We start from the raw sequence: 17023 nt of genomic DNA on the forward strand, positions 1-17023 counted from the left end.
GCCAGAAAGAGGAAGATCATACAGTTTATCATGCCTGAGGAGCTGGTGCAGTAGAGAGGGCTTCAAATTTTTGGATCATTGGGCTCTCTTCGAAGAAAGGTGGGACCTGTAGAGAAGGGACAGTTTGCACCTGAAGTGGAGGGGACTAATTTCTCAGTGGGAAGGTTTGCTTGTGCTGCATGATGGGGAGTTTAAATTAGAGTTTCAGAGAATGGGAACCACAGCACCAGAACAGAGTGGTTGTGGGGAAAGATGTTCAGCCTACGTACAAAGTCAGGAATCAAAAGGTTGAGCACGGTGGGACAAATGTTGTTTATTTCGATGCATGGGGTATTGTAAGAAAGGTAGATGAGCTTAGGGCATGGATCAGCATGTGGAATTATGACATTGTAGTGAGGGCAGGACTGGTAGCTCAATGTTCCGGGGATCGGTAGTTTCAGATGTGATAGGGTGGGAGGGGTTAAAGGAGGAAGGGTAGGATTACTCGTCACGGAAAATGTGATGGCAGTGCTCTGTCAGTACAGACTGGTGAGCTCATCTTGTGTGGAAATGTCAGAGATATGGGGAGATTTTAAATGGATTCTTGGCATCTGCATTTACACAGGAGATGGACACAGATAGTAACTGGGGCCCTCCACTGGCCACTGTCAACCATGGATTCTGCATCCCAGCTGTCTACATGGTACACAAGGCAGTGTGATATGGAGAACAGGTTGTTGCCCATTCTCCACGGAGCTGTTGAATCCAAAGGAAAGACCGAGACCTGCAGTTCGGTACCAGCGACATCGCAGGAGATGCCATTCAGCGTTGAACTCAGTGCAGGACTGCCTTAGGGACTCCAGCTCCAGACTTTTCTTCAAAGTTTATTCTCGAAGCCTTCCCCGTGAGTGGGTATAGCAACAAAGAAATGAAGATTTGAGATCAGTGTTTTCCTAAGTGAGCTACCAACCACAGCTGACCGCCCCATCTGCCTGAAGCAACTAGTTTTAAGACACCAGTAACCCACCTTTTCTCCTCCTGTCAGTAGAATCAGTTCTGCTGGGATTAGTAGCTAAGCCACACGTGAAGGCCAAGAGCTGGACTTGTTTCTCAGAGGCTGGTTGAGACGCACACCATTGAAAGCATTTAATGGGTAGTGGGAGCTTATCCCCACGACCTCCCCCAGCTATAACAACCGTAAAGAACCACAGAGTCTAGCGAGGTCATGGACCATTTGCAGATTACAGATGAGGAGGTGTTTGCTATCCCGAGGCAAGTTAGGATGAATAGATCCCCAGGGCGTTGATGTTGCATCGGACCCTGTGGAGACTAGTACAGAAGCTGCAGAGGCCCTAGCAGAGATACTTAAAACATCTTCATCCATGGGTGGAGAGCTGGAGGGTTGGAGTATGGCTGATGTTTGTTTAAGAAAGACTCTAAGAATAAATCAGGAAATTATAGGCTGGTGAATCTAGCATCAGTATTGGGAAAGTATTTGGAAGGTATTTTAAAGGACAGGATATGAGTATATTTGTATAGATAAAGGTCTGATTAGGAATCGTCAACATGGCTTTGTGCATGGTAGTCATGTCTAACCAATCACATAGATGTTTTGAGAAAGATACCAGAAATATTAATGAAGAGAATGTCAGGCTTTTGACAAGGTCCACATGGGCGGATGGTCAAGAAAAATTCAGTTGCTTGGAATTCGTGATAAGGTAGTATATTGGATTAGTCATTGGCTTCGCAGGAGAAGCTAACAGAATGGTTGTATGATGGTTGCGTCTGACTGTGACTAATGTAGAGCTGCAGGGATTGATAGATAGATAGATAGATAGATAGATACTTTATTCATCCCCATGGGGAAATTCAACTTTTTTTCCAATGTCCCATACACTTGCTGTAGCAAAACTAATTACATACAATACTTAACTCAGTAAAAAAAAATATGATATGCATCTAAATCACCGTCTCAAAAAGCATTAATAGCTTTTAAAAAGTTCTTAAGTCCTGGAGGTAGAATTGTAAAGCCTAATGGCATTGGGGAGTATTGACCTCTTCATCCTGTCTGAGGAGCATTGCATTGATAGTAACCTGTCACTGAAACTGCTTCTCTGTCTCTGGATGGTGCTATGTAGAGGATGTTCAGAGTTATCCATAATTGACCGTAGCCTACTCAGCGCCCTTCGCTCAGCTACCGATGTTAAACTCTCCAGTCCTTTGCCCACGACAGAGCCCGCCTTCCTTACCAGCTTATTAAGACGTGAGGCGTCCCTCTTCTTAATGCTTCCTCCCCAACACGCCACCACAAAGAAGAGGGCGCTCTCCACAACTGACCTATAGAACATCTTCAGCATCTCACTGCAGACATTGAATGACGCCAACCTTCTTAGGAAGTACATTCGACTCTGTGCCTTCCTGCACAAGGCATCTGTGTTGGCAGTCCAGTCAAGCTTCTCGTCTAACTGTACTCCCAGATACTTGTAGGTCTTAACCTGCTCCACACGTTCTCCATTAATGATCACTGGCTCCATATGAGGCCTAGACCTCCTAAAGTCCACCACCATCTCCTTGGTCTTGGTGATATTGAGACGCAGGTAGGTTGAGTTGCACCATATCACAAAGTCCTGTATCAGTTTCCTATACTCCTCCTCCTGTCCATTCCTGACACACCCCACTATGGCCGTGTCATCAGCTGCGTCCATCATTGTTTGTCATCTATATCAACAATCTGGCTAATAATAGACAATAGACAGTAGGTGCAGGAGCAGGCCATTCGGCCCTTCTAGCCAGCACCACCATTCACTGTGATCATGGCTGATCATACACAATCAGTACCCCGTTCCTGCCCTCGCCCCATATCCCTCAACCCCGCTATCTATAAGAGCTCTTTCTAACTCTCTCTTGAATGCATCCAGAGACTTGTCCTCCACTGCCTTCTGGGGCAGAGCATTCCACATATCCACCACTCTCTGGGTGAAAAAGTTTTTCTGCATCTCTGTTCTAAATGGCCTACCCCTTATTCTTAAACTGTGGCCTCTAGTTCTGGACTCACCCATCAGCGGGAACATGCTTCCAGCCTCCAGCGTGTCCAATCCCTTAATAATCTTATATGTTTCAATCAGATCCTCTCTCATCCTTCTAAATTCCAGTGTATACAAGCCCAGTCACTCCAATCTTTCAACATATGACAGTCCCGCCATTCCGGGAATTAACCTTGTGAACCTACACTGCACTCCCTCAATAGCAAGAATGTCCTTCCTCAAATTTGGAGACCAAAACTGCACACAATACTCCAGGCGGGGCCTCACCAGGGCCCTGTACAGCTGCAGAAGGACCTCTTTACTCCTATGCTCAATTCCTCTTGTTATAAAGGCCAGCATGCCATTAGCTTTCTTCACTGCCTGCTGTACCTACATGCTTGCTTTCATTGACTGATGTACAAGAACACCTAGATCTTGTTGTACTTCCCCTTTTCCTAACTTGACTCTATTTACATAGTAATCTGCCTTCCTGTTCTTGCCACCAAAGTGGATAACCTCATGTTTATCCACATTAAACTACATCTGCCATGCATTTGCCCACTCACCCAACCTGTCTAAGTCACCCTGCGTTCTCATAACATCCTCCTGACATTTCACACTGCCACCCAGCTTTGTGTCATCATAATGTGCTAAACTGGATCAGCAAATTTGCATATGACACCAAGATTGCGGTGTAGTGGACAGCAAGGAAGACTATCAAAGCTTGCAGGATCTGGACCAGGTGGAAAATGGACTGAAAAATGGCAGATAGAATTTCGATTTAGGTGTCGATTTTAGATTTGGATAGGGACATGGATAGAAAGGCCATGATCCAGGTGCAGGTTGATGGGACTAGGCAGATTACTGGTCTTGCATTGACTGGATGGGCTGATGGGCCTGTTTCTGTGCTGTAGTGTTGTATGACTAACACCAGCAACAATATCAACAGCAACAGAACAAACCAGCAACAGCAAATCGAGCCCCTTTCTTCTCTCAGTGATACAGATCAGACGGGATCCGGTTACCTGTAGCTCAATGGGCAGCACACTCAGCTCTGAGTCAGAGTGTCGTGAACTTGAGAGCCAGTCCAGAGATTTATTTATTTAGTGACGCAGCATGGAATAGGCCCTTCCAGCCCTTTGAGCCTCGCTGACCCAGACACCACTGACAACTCCAATTTAAAACTGACTTGATCGCAGGATAATTTACAATGACCAGTTAACCTACCCATATGTCTTTGGACTTTGGGAGGAAACAGGAGCACTCGGGGAAAACCCAGATATTCCACAGACCCCTTGCAGATGATGTCGGAATTGACCTCTGAACTCCCACGTCCCAACCTGTAATGACGTTACTTTGAGCACGAAGTCCAGGGTGTGGCTCTGTTGATCTTTCAGGTTGATGAGTAACAAGAAGATCGGAGCAGGAGTTGGCCCTTCAGCTCATCAAGCCTGTCCCCGCGTTCAGTATGATTGGTGTATCTCAGGTCTCCGCTTCCTTGACGGTTTTACATCACCATAAGTTCTTTGATCTTTCAAAAAAATTAACTGCTTCCTCCTTGAATACCCCCAGTGATCCAGTCTCCATAGCCCTCTTGGGTAGTGAATTCCAGCGACTCACCATCCTCTACAAGAGGAAATCCCTAACACCTCCGTTTGTTGATTTATTTACTGAGGTACAGTGTGGAGTAGACCCTTCTGGCCTTTCGAGATGCGCCGCCCAGCGATCCCTCGATTCAATCCCAGCGCAATCACGGAACAATTTACAATGACCAATTCAGCTACCAAACAGTACGTCTTTAGACTATGGGAGGAAATTAGAGCATTCGGAGGAAACCCACATGGTCACAGGGAGAACGTACAAATTCTTTACAGACAGCGTCAGGAATTGAACCCTGGTCACTGGTACTGTAAACTGTTGTGCTAGCCACTACATTACCATACCATTCCATTACAACTATCTCTGTCATTCAGAGTGAAAATGTTACACAATGTAAAAAGCTTTTCACTTTTTTTTTATTGTATATGTACTGTTATGAATAAAGCTTGTTTCTGAAATAAAAGAACACTATGTGCCTCATTGAGGCTCTCCCATTGGTGGAAACATCTCTCCATTACCTTGTCCTACATCCTTGGACCATAGGACCTAGAGAAGAATTAGGCCATTCTGCCCATCAAGCCTGTTCCACCATACGATCATTTTCCCTGTCAACTGAATTCTCCCGTCCTCCTCTCCCCCGCCTCCCTGCAACCTTTGATGTCCTTACTGAACAAGAGCCTATCACCCTCCGCTTTAAATATAACCAATGATTTGGCCTCTTCACGATGAATTCCACAGATTTACCACCCTCTGGCTAAAGAAATTAGGAAATAAAAAAGTTAGGATCCCATACAAGATCACCCCACATTCGTCTAAACACCAAACAATACAGATCCAATTTACTTAGAGATTTATAGTGGGACAACACTTCCATCCTAGGAAGTAGTCTTGTGAACATCTTCTACCTCCTTCCAACACCTGTATATCTTCTTTTTTTTAAAATAATGGAGGCACCATGCTCTAGGTGTGGTCTCTCTAACATTCCCTAATATGACGTAAGTACTGCCTCAGTGAAGGGATGGGGGATTCAAACTTTAACCCTGTATGAACTCCACCAAAGCAGGTGACACTGAAGGGCCCGGAAAGAGTGGATATGAGGAGGATGTTTCCATCAGTGGGAGAGCTAAGGATCTGAAGGCACAGGCACAGAATAAAGGGACACTCCTTTAAAACTGAGATCAGGACAAATATCTTCAGCCAGAAGGCGGTGAATCTCTGGAATTCATTGTCATGGAGGGGGTTCATCAATCTTTAAATATCTGTATGTCTGCTCCCCTATCTCCTCCCTTTCCCATTTACTTCCCTACAACCTATTCCCTCTCCAGTCCAGTCAACTCCCCTCCCAGACCTCCTACAAATCAGTTCATTGAGGTCCTGGACCCACCAAAGTTTCAGCTGCTGAAGTATGTGCAGAGGAAAAGGGGCCGATCGATGTTTCAAGTTATGAACCTGCTTCAGTCCTGGTGGTTTTCTGCTCCAGATTGTAGTATCGCTTGTGTCTCCTGGATCTGGCACCATGACATCACCTTGTCAACCCCACTGAAGAATTATCACACACTCAAAAGCAAGATACTTATTCGATTTAATTATACAGGGATGAAATGTCTGATAATGTTTGGATAGGCTGATGGATGTAAGGAAGATGGAGGGATATGGACATTGTGTAGTTAGGAGGGGTTAGTTGTTAAATCTCTGTTTAATTTCTGATGCTAAGAGTTCTTCTAGGAGTCAAGAATGGCGAGCAGTCTGAATTTCAAAGTTTTAATTTATTTTAACGTACAAACCAACACACAGATACAAACAAACTAAATAATGAGCTGAGAAATGCTGCTAAGAGGGGAATTAATGCTGAGGGGTGTGAGACAAAGGAATAAAGATATAAAAGAAATGGTACTTCTGAACAATCTATCATTTAAAAATAAGATTAAAAAATAACTTGAATGGTGATGAATTAATTAATAGGCTACATATTTAAAACAATTACATCACATGGTAATACTTTGTCAATTAAAAATCAGAAAAGTAATAAACGAGAGAAAATCTGCAGATGCTGGAAATCCAAGCAACACACACAAAATGCTGGAGGACATCAGCAGACTGGGCAGGATCTGTGGAAAAGATTACTGTCAACATTAACTTTGACAGCCTACAGCATTTTGAAGATGAAAAGCTGTTAGTTTAGCTGCTATATCGCTTTCTGCCAGTGAGTGTGAAAAATACACGAGTTCCTTAAAAAGTACAAATCTATAAAAGGGTTATTAAAAAATGTGGTTTCTAACATAGTGTTTGGATGTTTTTGATTGGCTTTTTAAGTGGTTTGGCATCACACTGTGGGCCGAATGGCTTGTTTCCCCACTGTTCTATGTTCTATGTTTAAAGATGGAAATACACCTGCATAATTGAACAACAAAACAACGGAATAAAGTTCTTTCGAAGTTTTCAAGTGAGCAGGGGTCAATGCAAACACATGAAGTTTGACACATTTTGGCTCTTTCTTGGTTCTCAGGTGTCATTGCCTATATTAAAACTAGTGAGGTAAGATATTAATGTTTTTTTATTTTGTGTATTTACAAATGTTGTCAATTAAGTAGCCTCTGTGAACAAAAATAAAGCACCTTTTGTAAGATCTCACAGCTGCTTGGTCACAGGACCATGTTGGGAGCCAGTCTTTGAAAAGAGGTCAACAGCTTCCAGCTGTATCCTTACAGCCTCTGGGGAGTGTCTCCACATCGTGGCTGGAAGCCAAAATGGTGGGAAAGGAGAGCAAGACTGCCCCAGTGGCTCGGAGGAACCTGGACAGACTGGTGCACAACAACACACATGGAGGATATACTCTTTTTGCAAGGGAACTGATGTGACCCTCAAGTTTAAGGCCAAGCACTGGGCAAACTGTGAGATGAGGCAAAGAGATCAGTGGTTCCTGAGGACAGAAATTCAGCCTCCAGGGATAAAGCAGTTTATCTGCATTTACACAGGAGATGGACACAGATAGTAACTGAGGCCCTCCACTGGCCACTGTCAACCATGGATACTGCATCCCAGCTGTCTACATGGTACACAAGGCAGTGTGATATGGAGAACAGGTTGTTGCCCATTCTCCACGGAGCTGTTGAATCCAAAGGAAAGACCGAGACCTGCAGTTCGGTACCAGCGACATCGCAGGAGATGCCATTCAGCGTTGAACTCAGTGCAGGACTGCCTTAGGGACTCCAGCTCCGGACTTTTCTTCAAAGTTTACTCTCGAACCTTTCCCCATGAGTGGGTATAGCAACAAAGAAATGAAGATTTGAGATCAGTGTTTTCCTAAGTGAGCTGCCAACCACAGCTGACCGCCCCATCTGCCTGAAGCAACGAGTTTTAAGACACCAGTAACCCGCCTTTTCTCCTCCTGTCAGTAGAATCAGTTCTGCTGGGATTAGTAGCTAAGCCACACATGAAGGCCAAGAGCTGGACTTGTTTCTCAGAGGCTGGTTGAGACGCACACCATTGAAACCATTTAACAGGTAGTGGGAGCTTATCCCCACGACCTCCCCCAGCTATAACAACCTTAAAGAACCACAGAGTCTAGTGGGGTCATGGACCATTTGCAGATTACAGATGAGAAGGTGTTTGCTGTCCCAAGGCAAGTTAGGATGAATAGATCCCCAGGGCGTTGATGTTGCATCGGACCCTGTGGAGACTAGTACAGAAACTGCAGAGGCCCTAGCAGAGATACTTAAAACATCTTCATCCATGGGTGGAGAGCTGGAGGGTTGGAGTATGGCTGATGTTTGTTTGTTTAAGAAAGACTCTAAGAATAAATCAGGAAATTATAGTCTGGTGAATCTAGCATCAATATTGGGAAAGTACTTGGAAGGTATTTTAAAGGACAGGATATGCTTATAAGTATTTGTATAGATAAAGGACTGATTAGGAATAGTCAACATGGCTTTGTGCATGGTAGTCATGTCTAACCAATCACACAGAGTTTTTGAGAAAGATACCAGAAATATTGATGAAGAGAATGTTGTCAGGCATTTGACAAGGTCCTACATGGACGGTTGGTCAAGAAAAATTCAGTTGCTTGGAATTCGTGATAAGGTAGTATATTGGATTAGTCATTGGCTTCGCAGGAGAAGCTAAGAGAATGGTTGTATGATGGTTGCGTCTGACTGTGACTAATGTAGTGCCGCAGGGATTGGAGCTGCGTCTATCATTGTTTGTCATCTATATCAACAATCTGGCTAATGTGGTGAACTGGATCAGCAAACTTGCATATGACACCAAGACTGTGGTGTAGTGGACAGCAAGGAAGACTATCAAAGCTTGCAGGATCTGGACCAGGTGGAAAATGGGCTGAAAAATGGCAGATAGAATATAATGGAGACAAATGTGAGGTGTTTACTTTGGAAAGACCTACCCGTGTAGATCTTGTATGGTGAGCAGGAGGGCATTATATGGGTCCATAATACTTTGAAAGTGGTGTTACAGGCAGATCGGGTCATAAATAAAACTTTTGGCATATTGGCCTTCATAAATCAATGTATTGAGTACAGAAGATGGGATGTTATGTTGAAGTTGTATAAGACATTGGTGAGGCCTAATTTGAAGTATTGTGTGCTGTTTTGGTTACCTCCCTACAGGAAAGATAGAGCATAGAAACCTACAGTACATTACAGGCCCTTTGGCCCAGAATGTTGTGCCGACTGTGTAATAAGATTGAAAGAGTACAGAGAAAATTTACAAGGATGTTGCTGGGACTTGAGGACCTGAGTTATAGGAAAAGGTTGAATAGGTTAGGACTTTAGATCGGGTAAATGCAAGCAGGCTTTTTCCACTTAGGTTTGGTGAGATGGCAGCTAGAAGTCACAGGTTAAGGGTAAAAGATAAAATGTTTAAGGTGAACAGGAGGGGGAGCATCTGCACTCAGAGGATGGTGACAGTGTAGAAGGAGCTGCCAGCACAACTGGTGGATGTGGTTTCGATTTCAGCATTTAAGAAAGATTTGGTTAGGTACATAGAAAGGCCATGATCCAGGTGCAGGTCGATGGGACTAGGCAGATTAATGGTCTTGCATTGACTGGATGGGCTGATGGGCCTGTTTCTGTGCTGTAGTGTTGTATGACTAACACCAGCAACAATATCAACAGCAACATAACAAACCAGCAACAGCAAATCGAGCCCCTTTCTTCTCTCAGTGATACAGATCAGACGGGATCCGGTTACCTGTAGCTCAATGGGCAGCACACTCAGCTCTGAGTCAGAGTGTCGTGAACTTGAGAGCCAGTCCAGAGATTTATTTATTTAGTGACGCAGCACGGAATAGGCCCTTCCAGCCCTTTGAGCCTCGCTGACCCAAAAACCACTGACAACTCCAATTTAAACCTGACCTGATCGCAGGATAATTTACTATGACCAGTTAACCTACCGATATGTCTTTGGACTTTGGGAGGAAACAGGAGCACTCGGGGAAAACCCAGGTATTCCACAGACCCCTTGCAGATGATGTCGGAATTGACCTCTGATGAACTCCCAGCTGTTTACCATTTACACTGATGATTTGGAAGAGGGAACTGAGTGTAGTGTAGCAAAATTTGCTGATGACACTAAACTGAGTGGAAAAGCAAATTGTACAGAGGATGTGGAGACTCTGCAGAGGGATAAAGATAGGTTAAGTGAGTGGGCCAAGGTATGGCAGATGGAATACAACATTGGTAAATGTGAGATCATCCACTTTGGAAGGAATAAAAGAAGAGCAGATTATTATTTAAATGGTGAAAGATTGCAGCATGCTGTTGTGCAGAGGGACTTGGAGTGCTTTTTCATGAATCACAAAAAGTTAGCTTGCGGGTACAACAGGTTATTAAGAAAGCAGATGGACACTTGGCCTTCATTGCTGGAGGGATTGAATTCAAGAGCAGGGAGGTCATGCTGCAGTTATACAGGGTTCTGGTGAGGCCGCACCTGGAGTATTGTGTGCAGTTCCAGTCGCCATTCTTGAGGAAGGATCGTTGCCCCGGCCGTCGATCTGGGCTACCCCAGCAACCCAAGCATATTCAAAACCCGGACTCCAGCGCCATCAATGCGGGTTGCAACGACCATGGACACCTTCAAAGCGATTGCGCAGCCTCCAACTGGGACTCCAGCTTTGAACTCCAGGCCGGATCTTCACATGCTGTGATTGTGACTCCCATCTTCCCTTCCCCCACCACCACTCGGCAATCCCCTCTCCCTCAGATCCCATCATCAGCTCCTGGGCCCTCAGAAGATCCATCTTCCTCTCACCCCAACCCTCGCCTATCCACCGACACCACCAGCCTCCATTCCGTCCAACCTTCAACTCTCTGAGGCAGAGTGCTTGTTCCTCAGTAAGGGCCTCACCTTTGTCCCCCCTTGCCCACACCTCAGCGAGTTCCGTGTCCGCCATGACGCTGAACTCTTCTTCCGCCGGCTCCGTCTCAGAGCCTGCTTCTTCGACAAGGACTCTGCCACCCCCACCGATGACCCCCTCCTCCTGTCTTCAACCCTCCTCCTCTTCATGTAAACCCCGCCCTGGTCTTCTGCCTGCTCTGGATCTCTTAATTGCTAACTGCCGACGGGACATCAACCGTTAGATAGAGCTCTTATAGATAGCGGGGTCAAGGGATATGGGGAGAGGGCAGGAACAGGGTACTGATTGTGTATGATCAGCCATGATCACAGTGAATGGCGGTGCTGGCTAGAAGGGGCGAATGGCCTACTCCTGCACCTACTGTCTATTGTCTCGACTTCACCGCACCTTGTTCCACTTCTAACCTCACTCCTTCTGAATGCTCTACTCTCCACTCCCTCCGCACCAATCCCAACCTCACTATTAAACCTGCTGATAAGGGGGGCGCTGTTGTAGTCTGGCGTACTGACCTCTACCTGGCCGAGGCACAGTGACAACTCGCCGATACCTCCTCTTATTTACCCCGCTGTCATGTCCCCACTAAGGAGCACTAGGCAACTGTCTCCCACACCATCACCAACCTTATCGGTTCTGGGGATCTCCCATCCACTGCCACCAACCCTCATAGTTCCCACACCCCGCACTTCCCATTTCTACCTCCTACCCAAGATCCACAAACCTGCCTGTCCAGGTAGACCCATTGTCTCAGCTTGCTCTTGCCCCACCGAACTCATTTCTGCATAACTCGACACTATTTTATCCCCCCTTGTTCAATACCTTCCCACCTATGTTCGTGACACTTCTCATGCTCTGAATTTTTTTCATTGATTTTAAGTTCCCTGTCCCCCACCGCCTTATTTTCACCATGGACATCCAGTCCCTAAATACTTCCATCCCCCACCAGGAAGGTCTCAAAGCACTCCGCTTCTTTTTGGGTTCCAGACCTAACTAATTCCCTTCTACCACCACTCTCCTCTGTCCAGCGGAATTAGTCCTTATTCTCAATAATTCCTCCTTTGGCTCCTTCCACTTCCTCCAAACCAAAGGTGTAGCCATGGGCACCCGCATGGGTCCCAGTTATGCCTGTCCTTTTGTTGGCTTTGTGGAACAGTCCATGTTCCAAGCTTATAGGGGTATCCGTCCCCCTCTTTTCCTTCGCTACATTAACGACTGCATTGGCACTGCCTCCTGCACGCATGCTGAGCTCATTGACTTCATTAACTTTGCCTCCAACTTCCACCCTGCCCTCAAATTTACCTGGTCCATTTCCGAAACCTCCCTCCCCTTTCTTGATCTTTCTGTCTCCATCTCTGGAGACAGCTTATCTACTGATATCTACTATAAGCCTACTGACTCTCACAGCTGTCTGGACTATTCCTCTTCCCACCCTGTCTCTTGCAAAAATTCCGTCCCCTTCTTGCAATTCCTCCATCTCCACCGCATCTGCTCTCAGGATGAGGCTTTTCATTCCAGGATGAGGGAGATGTCTTCCTTTTTTAAGCAAAGGGCCTTCCCTTCCTCCACCATCAACTCTGCTCTCAAACGCATCTCTCCCAATTCACACACATCTACCCTCACCCCATCCGCACGCCACCCCACACGGGATAGGGTTCCCCTTGTCCTCACCTACCACCCCACCAGCCTCTGAGTCCAACGTATAATTCTCCATAACTTCTGTCACCTCCAACAGGATCCCACTACCAAGCACATCTTTCCCTCCCCCCTCTGCTTTCCGCAGAGATTGCTCCCTACACGACTCCCTTATCCATTCGTTCCCCCTCCCATCCCTTCCCACCGATCTCCCTCCTGGCACGTATCCTTGTAAACGGAACCAGTGCTACACCTGCCCTTGCACTTCCTCCCTCACCACCATTCAGGGCCCCAGACAGTCCTTCCAGGTGAGGCGACACTTCACCTGTGAGTCGGCTGGTGTGGTATACTGCGTCCGGTGCTCCTGGTGCAGCCTTCTATATATTGGTGAGACCCGACGCAGACTGGGAGACCATTTCGCTGAACACCTATGCTCTGTCCGCCAGAGAAAGCAGGATCTCCCAGTGGCCACACATTTTAATTCCATGTCCCATTCCCATTCTGATATGTCCATTCCTGGCCTCCTCTACTGTCAAGATGAAGCCACACTCAGGTTGGAGGAACAACACCTTATATACCGTCTGGGTAGCCTCCAACCTGATGGCATGAACATTGACTTCTCTAACTTACATTAATGCCCCTCCACCCCTTCTTACCCCATCCCTGATTTATTTATTCTTCCCCCCTCTCCTTTTTATCTCTCTCTGCCCATCACTCTGCCTGTTCTCCATCTCCCTCTGGTGCTCCCTTCTCCCTTTCTTTCTCCCTAGGCCTCCCATTCCATGATCCTTTCCCTTCTCCAGCTCTGTATCCCTTGTGCCAATCACCTTTCCAGCTCTTAGCTTCACCCTACCCCCTCAGGTCTTCTCCTATCATTTCGCATTTCCCCCACTCCCCCTCCTACTTTCAAATCTCTTACTATCTTTTCTGTCAGTTAGTCCTGACGAAGGGTCTTAGCCCGAAATGTCGACAGTGCTTCTCCCTATAGATGCTGCCTGGCCTGCTGCATTCCACCAGCATTTTGTGTGTGTTGCTTGAATTTCTAGCATCTGCAGATTACTTCGTGTGAGGAAGAGTATACTGGCTTTGGAGGCAGTGCAGAGAAGGTTCACCAGGTTGATTCCAGGGATGAAGGGGTTAACCTATGAGGAGAGATTGAGTCATCTGGGACTATACTCTGGAATTCAGAAGAATGAGAGGGGATCTTATAGAAACATACAAAATTTTGAAAGGGCTAGATACGATAAAAGTAGGAAAGTTGTTTCTACTGGTAGGTGAGACTAGAACTAGGGGACATTGCCTCAAGATTCAGGGGAAAAGATTTAGGACAGAGATTAGGAGAAACTGTTTTTCCCAGAGAGTGGTGAATCTGTGGAATTCTCTGCCCAGGGAAGCAGTTGAGGCTTCTTCACTGTTATGGACCAACAACAATAAATGTAGAACGGAGTTGGGGAATTATTGCAAAACAACTAAATTTATTAACATTTATGCAAAAATATAGAACATTAAATGAACGGCTATCTTAAACAGAAGTTTACGGTATTATGCGTCTATAGCTCCTAAAGAATCAAACTTAGAAACAATTCTTAAAGTCTTACTCAAGCACAGTCTTAGAGTGTCAATTTAAACTGTCACGGAGATTCATGAAATGTGTGAGAGATTTGTGTGTTCACAATATACGAGAGTCGATCTTGTCGATTCACAATACAGCAGAGAGGTGATCTCGAAGAAACAGTTGCCAAAGTTTGCAGCCGCGGGGTGCTTTTTCGAAGAGTCCAAAAAGAGTGAGATTTCACAGAGTCACTGACAGGGAATGCCCCTTTCGCCGAAATGGTCTCCACACAACACCCAAGACCATGCAGGGGTTAACCAGAAGTGTGTGCCACAATTTACGTAGGGATTTTACGAAACGTCAGCCACTTTCGAAATGCACAGCGTGCTGCCGACTAACCACAATCCTTTGGGTTCATTCGAAGCCTGCAATCTTCACTCTCACTCTCTTCCCATTGACCCCTTACCGAGCGACTCCAACGAACCACTGCCCACGAAACGACTGTGACTCTTTTATACCGTTGCGGATACGTCATCACGTGACTCTCACAGAAACAAAGTCATGAATTCCCAGTGAACTACGTGACGTCCCAAGAATCGAAACTACAAGCTTCCAGCAAACAAGACTATAGATACATCACACTTAGTAAACAAAACTAATATCATGTGACATCCACCGGAATCGAAACTGTGGACCCATAACATCACTAAATAAATTTACCATACAGTTAGATAGATTTTTACACAGTAGGGGAATTAAGGGTTATGTAGAAAAGGCAGGTAGATGGAGCTGAATTTACGGACAGATCAACCATGATCTTATTGAGTGGCCGGGCAGGCCCGATGGGCCGGATGGCCTACTCCTGCTCCTATTCCTTATGATCTTGTTATATCATCCACCCTGTCTGTGAAAATCTTCACCTCAACCCATACCATCTTGCTTTTGACATTACTATCTTGGGGAAAAGAAATATTTGGGTTGTTTACCCTATCTGCATCTCTTTAATAATTGTGTACATTACGGTTCCATCACCTCAGCCTTCTTCATTCCAACTTGTGAAGGTTGAGCAGGCTTGTGTTGGTGGGGTGCACACTCTGTCAACATTATTCCTGGAAGACTGCCGGCTGTGAGTCCCTGTACCCTCTGGGTGAATGGGATGCTGGGGTGGGTGAGCCCCTTTATTCCTTCATGGAATCTAGACCTATCATTCCAGCATTAAGGACAGTGGTGCTGGATTGTCAGGCTGAAAGTTTCTCTCTGGAAGCCAAGAAAAGACACTGTTTGCAATATTCCCTTCACCCAGGATAAGCTTACTCAAAACTGACAACATCGAGTATTTCAAGCTTGAGTTAATAGCAGGAAAACAGAGAACATCATCCTCTCAGATCAGCAAGTGAAGACTGTTGTGTCCAGCCTAAACAACCAGAGCCTTCTTGGATTCAACTTCATAACTTGATTCAGTTTCCAGGTCATGCGTTTCCCCAATCAGCTGGAATAGACAAATTGCAATTGTTACCGTAAGACATAGGGGCAAAATTTAAGCCTCCATTTATTATCCCTCTCAACCCCATTCTCCTGCCTCCTCCCCATAACCTTTGATACCCTTACTAACCTAGAACCTATCAAATTCCACTTTAAATTTACCAAACTGTCTGCAGCAATGAATTCCACAGATTCCCTACCCTTTGCCTAAAGAAATCCCCCCTCTTCTCTGTTCTAAAGGGACATCCTTTTGTTCGGATACTGTGCCCTCTGGCCCTACTCTCTCTCACTGTAGAAACCTCCTCTCCACATCCACTCTATCTAGGTTTCTGAACATTCTATAAGTTTCAACGAGATCCCCCCCTCAATTATCTAAACTCCAGTGAGTCCAGGCCAAGAGTCATCAAATGCTCTTCCGTTGTTAACCCTTTCGTTTCGAGGATTATTCTTTTGAACCTCTCTGGTCCCTCTCCACCGTCAGCACATCCTTCCTTAGATAAGAGGCCCGAAACTGCTCACCCAATATTCCAAATGTGGTCTGACCAATGCCTAAGAATTACAATCTTATTTTTATATTCTCGTCCTCTCGAAATGAATGCTATCATTGTATTTACCTCCTCACCACCGACTCAACCTGAAAGTTATCCTTTAGGCACTCCCGAGTCCTTTTGCATCTTGTATTTTTGAATTTTCCTCCTCTTTAGAAAATCATCTGCATCTTTATTTCTTCTGCCAAAGTGCATGACCATACACCTCCCAACACTGTATCCCATCTGCCCCTCTTTTCCCACTCTCCCAATCTCTCCAAGTCCTCTGCAGACTCCCTGCTTCCTCAGTACCACCTGCCCCTCCATCCTTATATTGTCCACAATGAGGGTGCAGATTACCTGATGATGAACATTCAGACTCAAACCACGGTGACACAGACCACAGAGGCAGCAAGTTGGACTGAACAAATGATGCAAAAACGAGGACACCAAACCAGCCACACTGTGCAACTCCAGACTGGGGGATAGCAGTGGGGTGGGGTGGGGTGGGGTGGTAAGGATAATTAATGTCCATAATTTATGTGGAGAATATGCCCAGACATAGAAGCAATGAAACAGTAAGAGAAATTATGATTATGCAAATTCCAATCACGTTTTGTACAATTGCCGAAAATGGCCCTAAAGGTTTTCTCTGGGTGCAACAGTGTGTAGGAGACTGTGAGAGGATTTTATGGACAGTGTGAACATGTGAGTGTAAGAGAGGGAGGGGGTATCAGTGAACTTATCAAACCATGCTTGGAACACCACACTAAAAAGCAGGAGAAATTATTATTATAAAAATTACCTGTTTACTGTCTCCTGTCTGTGCCTTGTTTCGATGATCTATAATGAACAAAATATC

The 17023-nt window shown here is 45.5% G+C and overlaps 1 protein-coding gene and 1 long non-coding RNA gene across 2 annotated transcripts in view; one reads left to right on the forward strand and one right to left on the reverse strand.

Annotated features, from left to right (window-relative positions):
• The window catches only part of LOC140717499 (uncharacterized), a 30622-nt gene that overhangs the window by 12719 nt on the left and 880 nt on the right, over positions 1 to 17023 (forward strand). The window lies entirely within an intron of this gene.
• LOC140717432 (SLAM family member 9-like) overlaps positions 14056 to 17023 on the reverse strand; it is a 37766-nt gene continuing 34798 nt past the window's right edge. Inside the window, exons 11-12 of the mRNA XM_073031019.1 lie at positions 16967 to 17004; positions 14056 to 15641 (exon numbers count right to left, since the gene is read on the reverse strand). Of these exons, the coding sequence (XP_072887120.1) occupies positions 15567 to 15641; positions 16967 to 17004 (113 nt within the window). The 3' untranslated portion in view covers positions 14056 to 15566. The remainder of the gene's footprint in view (positions 15642 to 16966; positions 17005 to 17023) is intronic.

Source organism: Hemitrygon akajei, chromosome 2, assembly GCF_048418815.1.
Source record: "Hemitrygon akajei chromosome 2, sHemAka1.3, whole genome shotgun sequence".
NCBI lineage: Eukaryota > Metazoa > Chordata > Chondrichthyes > Myliobatiformes > Dasyatidae > Hemitrygon > Hemitrygon akajei.